We start from the raw sequence: 9,673 nt of genomic DNA, 5'->3' as shown, positions 1-9,673 counted from the left end.
TGATTTTCATGGTTTGTTTTCAAAAGAGGTTTTATTTTTAAACAAAAGAAAAAATAGACAGACAATACTTTATTACCGTAAGAGGAATTCGCTGGGAAATTGAGAAAATATATAGTACATACTAGTATGGATGAAAAACGTAAACTGATATTTTCCATAGATTCCTAAGCAGGATCACAAATCCTACCTCAAAGAGTTTACAATCTTTAAACTCTTTCTTAAAATGCTGGTGAAAATAACTCTAAAAGTTGGTTAAAATAATTCAATACAGTCCCGGAAACAAGGTGAAGCTTAAGATTAATATGAACAATTAATAGTAAAAGAAACCCGCATGTCTGCAAATTTCAAAATCCGAAAGTATTTGTTGTGGATGCAAGAACTCGATGAAGTTTCTGTTGTATAATGTACGTCGCTGAGATCACTTTAAATGTTGTAACATAAAGTGGTATGGAATGCAGCACGCAAAGGCTACACGCCTATTGAATACATCCGCAGTAGAACCAATATAGTTCCTAAGGTAAGTGGTACATTTGACTAAACAAGTGGGTTTACTAGCTTCAAAATAGCCGATTTATTTCAGAAGTAGCTGCTCCCCAGGATATTAACCAAACAATACCTTCTAACTAGGACATATAGGTGTTTCATCGGTATCCTTCCGCCGGGCACCGACGATCATCCTTTTCCGCTAAACCTCAGTCGTGATCGACACGAGGGTGTAATCAACCAACATGGTAAATTGTTTAAACCGAATCATGGGCACAGAAGAATTCCCACAATCTTGTCATCAGCAACAACACGCTTAATTGGGTTTTATTTATGTATCATCTTCGTAGTTTTAAGGCTACACACCGGTCTATTTAGATCAGTCGTACCTTGCCATATGCGCACGTGGATTTGGAAATGGCCGCCGTCAGTCAATTTCACATAGCAAATCTGTTAAAGAAGTCCTTAATTGGATTTCTAAATAAATCAGAAAAAATAAAAGATACAGTTTTCGCTTTCAGATAATGCTGCTGGTCTCGTACGTTCTTTTCACCATCTTAACGACCCGTGAAGGCCCGGGGTAGAACGTAGCCATAGGCATTCAGCAGCCCCTGCTTTGACACATAAGGCGACTATGCTCGTCGTGAGAGTCGACTAACGGGATGGGGTGGTCAGCTTCGCTGAGTTTGGTTGACATTTGTCATTGGTTCCCAATTACGCAGATCGATGCTCATGTTGTTGATCACTGGATTGTCTGGTCCAGACTCGATTATTTACAGACCACCACCATATTGCTGGAATATTGCTGAGTGCGGCATAAAACTCATTTCACTCACTCACTCTGCTTACCGTCACTCCAAAGACCAGTGTTCGATTCCCAACATGGGCACAATGTGTGATGACCATATTTGGTGTTCCCTACCGCAATAGTGCTGCAGTATTGCTCGCGACGCAAAACAAACACACACACAGGCTTTCACAAACTGCCTCAGAATCAGTGCATGTGACAAATATCAGGAAATTGTTTCTACCACAAGTCGTCACCTTTTTTCCTAGCCAACCCTGTGTAAATGAAGTTATATAAGGCCATAAAACCAAGAAACTCTTTAGGTTAATGCCTTAACAGCTATTTCTTTTCAGGTTGTAAACGTAAACCAGCTTTGGACAAATTCCATTGTAACGTAGCTTTTTAGTTGTGTTAAGTGTACCACTTGATGTCCTTAGTATTAATGAAAACTAGAGCAGTACTGTATGATAGCATAACTGATGTTTACTTTTACAAAACTTTCAATTATGTTACAGGCTGCAAGACCGCTTGTAACGGTTTACTCAGAGAAAGGGGATGCTTCTGAAAACAATGTCACACTCCCAGCAGTCTTCCGTGCTCCTGTCAGGCCGGATATTGTCAACTTTGTGCATTTCCAGATGCTCATGAACACAAGACACCCTTATGCAGTTTCAGAGAAAGCTGGTTAGTTGAATGGTGTCCTCTCTTCAGACAGAAATCTTAAAACACATTATATCCGATTTCAGGAATAATCCTGTTACCTTTACTTAAAGTTTGTGGGTCAGCAGTTATCTACGATAAGATAACAAACCAGAGCTTTTAGTCCTTCACATTTTGAACAAGGTAGCTGTAACGAATGGTGTGATGCATTCCCTGTCTGCCTTTCCTTAGGGTTATCTTAAAATACAGTTTATTTCAGTTACATATGATACTGATATTTGTGGTTCAGAACATATTTCAGCATGTCAGTGATAGATTTTTACTCTCTTTACAGGCCACCAGACCTCTGCTGAGTCATGGGGTACTGGCCGTGCCGTCGCTCGTATTCCTCGTGTGCGAGGTGGCGGTACCCACAGATCTGGCCAGGGTGCTTTTGGCAACATGTGCCGTGGAGGCCGCATGTTTGCTCCCACCAAAACCTGGAGAAGATGGCACCGCAGGATCAACGTCAACCAGCGCCGTTATGCCATGTGTTCTGCCATCGCTGCCACAGGCATCCCAGCAGTTGTCATGTCCAAGGGTGAGTGTTATGTAATAATGACATGAGGGAAAGAATTTCAACTGTAAGCTGCGCCCCCACCCCACCCCTTTTTTCTAATCTGATGCCCACGAATACATTTTCAATAGACAGCCTACCCCAGTCCTAGCTTTGACCCTTACCCTAACCCCTTGATATAATCGTAATAAATAGAAAACATATCAAGCTAGGGTTACTGGCAGAACTCTACCATTATTGCTGTTTGGGATGGTCTCCTATACTCTCTATTTGTAATACCAGATGATATGCACAGCAAATGTACAGAGAATGATGATGTTTTTGGTCCGTGTTGTTGAGAAAACTGAAAAAGACCTAACCACTTCTGACTTCGTTGTTTGCTGTTTTGTATGATCTGTTAGCAAAGTTTGACGTGCTTGGTAAGGGTGATTCTATATATTTTGAAATGTGGTATAATGAATGATATCTTGTGCTAGATGTGGCAGATTGATCGGACAATTCAGAGATGTTTTCAATCCATGAAAGTACCTCTCAAGGGAATTCCTGTTTACAATAGGTCCCAAACAACCCTGTGCTTGAGACAGGCTTGTGACTTGTCCTTGTATTTCAGTCATCAATGCTTTCAATATTAGTCCCTGATTGTTTGGTCCGACGCAATTACTTACAGGATAACTGTTTGGCTTTCTAAAGTGAGTGGGTAAGCAAGCATAAACCTTAATTGTTGACACATTTTGGTAGTTTGTGTTTAGCAATACTTCGGTGTGGCTTTTTTACAGGGAAATAAATCTGTACCATTGACATTGTTGAACTTGCTGAATGCAGTGAAAGCAGTTGTCATGATATGTATTTGCTTATATACTCATAGGTGGAATATTGCTGATAGTGGGTAAACACTGTTTAAAACATACAGGGTCATGGGTTTAAAGACATTGCTTGAATGCGAGACCACTGCACACATGCCACAAATATACAAGGAATGAGGATGTTTTTGGTCCGTGTTGTTGATCATCATGAAAATAAAGCCCGACCACTTCTGACTTTGTTACATTTGTCGTAATGTGTTGAGGCAGTAGGCATTTGACTTTTTTATTGATAGGATAATGATGGATTTCTGGATATGTGGACAGTTGACTCCTAGAAGGTAAAATATGCTGGATCAGTGCAAATCCTGTTGCTCACAAATTGCTGGTTTGGCAAGAGCAGTCCCTAGAGATCTCATGCTTGTCACAGGAGACAAGGGATTAGGGACATGATGAAGCCAGGGGTGCTAAACAATGTTTGAAAGCTATTTTGAGAAATGACTAGATAAAAGTAACTTATGACAAATTTTCCACTTACGCTTATTTCATGGTATTATCATGATGATTAATTGTGAAAGAATAACTCAATATGATAGCTGATGTTAATGTTTACTGGACTATTTATCGAAAAGTGATAAGTAGCACAACTTTGTTATCGTTGTGAAATTAAATGGCTGTATTTTGAGCAGATATGAAATGAAATCCAATTTTATTTTTCAATTTGAAACCATATGTGGAAATTATGTATGAGCCTATGGATAAGTAAGATACCCTTATTTGATGGCCTGAAATGAAAGCTGACATGTCCTAGGAGTCGGGATTTATCATTGACAGGCCTCTAACTTTATTCCTGGCAGATATCAAATGACAGACAAAACATAAAGGAGCTATTCTGCTGCTGAGGAATTCCTTAACTGAATTACATTTTTTTTTTTTATGTTGACGTACTGTATACATGTAATTTCTGACTTCCCACCTGTCTCCAGGGTATATGTGATCTGTCAAAATTGTTCAGTTGAATCTTTCACTTAAATGCAGCAAATGTGCAGAGAATGATGATGCTTTGGTCCGTGTTGTTGAATATCCTGAAAAAAAGCCTAACCACTTCTGACTTTGTTACATTTGCTGTAGACCCGTGAAGGTCTGGGGTAGAATAGGCCTTCAACAACCCATGCTTGCCATAAAAAAGCGACTATGCTTGTCGTAAGAGGTGACCAATGGGATTGGGTGGTCAGACTGCCTCACTTGGTTGACACGTCATCCGTTTCTATTTGTTCAGATTGACGCTCATGCTGTTGGTCACTGGATTGTCTGGTCCAGTCTTGATTATTTACAGATTGCCACCATATAACTGGAATATTGCTGAGTGCGGCATAACACTCATTTCACTCACTCACTCTGTCTGCTCACAGTGTTACTGGAAACTTGGCGATGTTTTGATAATTCTGTATCAGCAGATTGACATCAACTGTTTGTGGTGGAGAGATTTCTGTCAGTGATAATATGAGGTACATATTTCAGGTCACCGCATTGAGGAAATCCCTGAGGTACCGCTGGTCTTGAGTGACAAAGTGGAGGAGATCAAGAAGACAAAGGAGGCTGTGGGGCTTCTCAAGAGAGTCAAAGCATGGGCAGACATTCAGAAAGTAAGTCAGAAGTTTCATATTGGTAAGGCTGTTGATTACTGATTAGGTTATAGTTTTCTTTGGTTGAAACTTGTCTAACATGCTAGACATGTATTGGGGGATGGGGGTGTGGAGCCTATTGGTTAAAGCGTTTTGCTTGTCACACCAAAGACCGGGGTTTGATTCCCACATTGGTACAGTGTGTCATGTCAATTTCAAGTGTCCCAGATATAGATATTGCTGGAATAATTCTAAAAAAACATAAACTAATTTCACTCGCTCATCTATGGTAACAGGATTACATGTTTCCATACTTTCAATGCAAATGATTTCATTGGTTGGTTATTTTCAGTACTTCATTTGCCTTTTAATTTATTATTTTCAGATTGGTCTTTACGCTTTCACATTTGCATTAGTCTTAGTCTATAGAAAGTTGTATGAACTTTGTATGTCGTTAAAGCACTGAAATTTTAACAAGGTTTTGCATACAAGTGAAAATTTCTCACAGATGTGACAAGAGTGATGATGTCTTTGGTCCGTGTTGTTGAACATTTTGAAAAAACCTCTAACCACTTCTGACTTGTCACATTTGTTGGCATGTACCAACTGTTCATTATCATGCTCTCTGTGCTCTGCTTTATTGTATATTCATATATATATTAGATATACTTGTCTCCTTCAGGTATATAGTTCCAAGCGGTTCCGTGCTGGCAAGGGGAAAATGAGGAACAGGAGACGTGTCCAGCGTAGGGGTCCTCTTGTCATATACAACCAAGACAATGGCATCTCAAGAGCTTTCAGAAATATCCCAGGTGTGTACATTTTCAGGTTATTTTTAAGATATGTACTGTTGCGTTCAGTGACTGGGTACTAAACATGACTCTCCTGAATCTGTATGGACTTGTATAAAATAGATTCATAGCACTCTAAATTTACTGCCTTGTAAATTGGACTTGTATAAAATAGATTCATAGCACTCTAAATTTACTGCCCATCTTCATCAGTTCAGGAGTCATTTTCTGGGAACCAGTTCTTTTAGATTATAGACCTAATTCATGTAAGTGGCTTCATGTGAAGATCTGGGGTAGAATCGGCATTCAGCAACTGATGCTTTTATCTATTCTGTGGTTTTCCTTTTCAGGTGTCACTCTCATCAATGTTGCCAGATTGAATCTGTTGAAAATAGCTCCTGGTGGTCATGTGGGAAGATTCTGTTTGTGGACTGAATCTGCCCTGAAAAAATTAGACAGTCTTTATGGTACATGGCGAAAACCTTCAGCTACCAAGAGCAACTACAAGTGAGTTTTATTACCACTTTGAATGTTCGCTCATTCATTTTCACCAATCAGTTTCTCAATAGGCAAAAAGTGATGATTTCTTTGGTCCGTGTTGTTGATTGTTATGAAAATCAAAATAACCACCTCTGATTTTGCCTAGTAGAAGAAGTTATGACCATGGAAGTCGTTAGTATTAAGTAATGTTTGAGTAATGTATGAATGTTTGCTTCAGCCTACCCATGCCTGTGATGAATAACACTGACTTGTCAAGACTCCTGAGAAGCACTGAGATCCAGTCTGTTGTCAGGGCTCCCAAGTAAGTTTCATTCAATAAATTGTTGAAGGATATTTATAAGTGACATAGGTTTCATATATCTGGAACTGACTGATCAGGTTTGCTGTCTTCGTTAACATGTTGTATCCCAATTTTGTAGACTCATGCTCACGCTGTTGATCACAATATTGTTAAGACTCAATTTACAGAGCTGCCATATACCTAGAATATCGTTGAGTTAGGTGTTAACAAAGCAACCAGCCAACCATGTATCTTATCAGTTTCATGGAGGCTTGGTATTGATAAAGATTCTGGAGATTGATTATCGTTAATTAAAGTTTGATCCATCATCCATAAACTTGAGAGAAGGAAATTTGACTAACCTTTGAGGTGCACAGATGCAACTTTGTGTATGTGAATTCAGCCAGTACTATATCCATATCATCACACTGAAGACCTGAGGACTTCACCTTGGTAGTGGGAGTGTCCTTGCTGTGGTATTGCTAGAAAGTTGCTAGAAGCAGGGCACAGCCGCTCACTTGATTAATGTAAGATAATATCATCAATATGTCTTTCCATCATATTGTTGGTTACTCAATTGTCTGGTCAATAACTTATTTAGTAAGGTGTCAAACCTGAAGTATAGATAGGGCACTAAAGAAGTTGATTTGATGTTTATTTTTGTGTAGGCACGATACAGACAGGAGAGTTTTGAAGAAGAATCCATTGAAGAACTACCGTGTGATGGTTAGACTTAACCCATACGCTGCAGTCCAGAAGAAGGCAGCTGCAAACACTGAAGCTGTCCGTAGACGCAAGAAACTGGAGATCCTCAACAAAAAACGTGGTGTATGTATACTGTCTGTGTTCTAGGCAAACATTTCTTCAAGCAGTAGCCAGGCTGTGCTTGAAGAAATCTGAACAATATTTTGGTCAGTGTTGTTGAAATGCATGAAAACAACTTGAGTGCTATTAGTATTAGAACAGTATTACACATCAAGTAGATAAACATCTCACTAAAAGTACAGTGATCCTGTTTCCAATTCAAAAATATTTTCACCCAATGGGTTACATGTGTGTTGGTTAAGTGAGTTTCTGCTTCATTTCAAAATTTGAAGAACATGCCTTATCTTAAGTGTGTATTTCATTTAGAACAAGTGACATTTCAGTGTACACTGCCTCTTTAACTTTTTATCATGTAATTAAAAATAGAACTCATGGTTTTTTATGTTTTGTTTTTTGTTTTTGTTTTTTATTTTTTTTATTTTTTTTTTTATTATTTTTTTGGTGAGGATTAGTGGAAAATTTACAATGTTAAATTTACAATCATTGTTATTTCAGATAAAAACACCAATTGAGAAGCTGCCCAAGGGCAAGGCTGCTGCCGCTAAGTCCAAGCGTCTTGCCAAGAAGGGACGCAAAGGTGGCAAGAAAAAATAAGCTCAACCATAAATGCTAAGGGCAGCCAGAATGTAAATCCCCTTACTTTGGCCCTGTAAGCAGTGTTGAGAATAAAAAAATGTTTTAAATCATCGTTTGTTTTGTTCCTTCAAATCAAAAGTACACTGAAATGACATGGCAAATTGTTAGCTGCTAGATACTTACCTTCAACTCCTAGTGTGACTTAAAAAAATCATCCACACAAGACTCTTTCCAAGTGCATCTCTGCATGAAGCTATGAGTTTCGTGATTCGGACTGTACATTGAACATGTGTCTACAAATAACCATGAAATAGTGATGTCTGCTGTTGATGAAATGGTTAGCCTGCTATGTCCAACAGGTGGCACTGTCACATATCTTCAAAGGCCGAAACATGGGAAAGATAGGTGGACTCGAAGTAGGGATAATACTTTGGGAATATTAAGCTTGCTATATTTGGAAATGGACTTACTGTGTCGAGAAGTTCAAGGACGGAGTGGGGTAGCCATGTGGTTTAAGTGTTCGTTCATGCCGAGGACCTGGGTCGATTCCCCACGTATGTACAATGTATGAAGCCCTACACTTTCATATTGCTGGAATTTTGTGACGTTCATCCGAACTATTAGATAGTTTTGTATTTGGTCGCTGAGTAGAACTGTGGACCCACTGATGGACATGGGTAATTTAAAGGCAGCTATCCCAGCAACATCCTTGGATACATATTTAGGTGGCTCAGTGTGATACATGCCTCTTTGTAGTCACTTTAGGTTAGTTATTTTTTTTTAATCGAATTCAGAAGAATGGGTTCATTATAATGCTTCGAATGATATAAGCAGTCTTCCCATGTTACGAGATTCTGACAAGGTTTTCAACATCACAGCTCGTTCCAATGTCTCTTTTCCAACTAATGAATGCAAGATGTTAGGTTGGTCATGAATGGCTGAAATGTCATTCTATATAATGCATTTAATTGTCCCCTGCTGCAACACATAACAGGTGACTATGCATTTAGCACCATCTGTCCGTCCCAATGCTCGTTAGCTGATTAGCTAATATTAACTGGTGTATCCTATGAGTTCAAATTTGGTGACCACCTACACTGAGGGATTATGCAGACACCACTTGATCTTGACCTCAACCTTTTTTGACCTCATCCTTAAGGTTGACACAACCCTTTCGACCATTTTCAAACTGTTGTTAAAGTGATCTCGTGCACTGTCGTACCCAGTATCTTCAAATTGGCGACAGCTTACTTTGTACAATTGGTGAATTCCACACAACTTATTTTGGACATATTTTATGTTTGGAATACATTCAGGGAGAAGTCCACATTAACACCAGTGTCAGAGTCAGGTATTTAGCAAGTTCAACATGATGATACCACGAGTTGTGATTTGCACTGAGTTGTACACCAGACTGACATCTGGAAGTAGTCAATCCGACTCAGGTTTCATATAAAGTACATGCATGTGATATTTCTGGTGAAGTTTTATTCTGTCTTTTCACATGAATTTCTAATGAAATAACCAGGTGTATTGGCTTTTGAAGTGAATAGCTTCTTCAATGTTTCTTTATCTAGCCTCATGTAAGAATGTCGAGGTTTGATAGGTCCACATGACTCTGAGAAAATACCATGTACATCCATCAAGATCCGCAAGCGGGAGTATAAAAGTCGTGTTCTCCCGCTACGAAAGTCAATCACCCCGCTACGCCTCGGTTACGATGCGAAGTGACAAAAGCGTGCATCGACAAGCCTTAAGTAACGTGTGGTGCATTGGGGTCAAACAATCA

The 9,673-nt window shown here is 39.2% G+C and overlaps 1 protein-coding gene across 1 annotated transcript; it reads left to right on the top strand.

The window, feature by feature from the left end:
- The first annotated feature begins 553 nt into the window (after positions 1–553).
- LOC137277782 (large ribosomal subunit protein uL4-like) lies at positions 554–7,995 on the top strand. Its single transcript, XM_067809710.1, has 9 exons — positions 554–731; positions 1,786–1,954; positions 2,265–2,510; positions 4,808–4,932; positions 5,594–5,723; positions 6,053–6,209; positions 6,421–6,504; positions 7,152–7,311; positions 7,804–7,995. The coding sequence occupies exons 1-9, from the start codon at positions 729–731 to the stop codon at positions 7,900–7,902; spliced, it is 1,173 nt and encodes a 390-aa protein (XP_067665811.1). The 5' UTR covers positions 554–728; the 3' UTR covers positions 7,903–7,995.
- Positions 7,996–9,673: the final 1,678 nt, after the last annotated feature.

This window comes from Haliotis asinina, chromosome 3 (assembly GCF_037392515.1).
Source record: "Haliotis asinina isolate JCU_RB_2024 chromosome 3, JCU_Hal_asi_v2, whole genome shotgun sequence".
NCBI lineage: Eukaryota > Metazoa > Mollusca > Gastropoda > Lepetellida > Haliotidae > Haliotis > Haliotis asinina.
The sequence above is the reverse complement of the archived record's forward strand: the minus strand, read 5'-3'. Positions and strand labels throughout refer to the sequence as shown.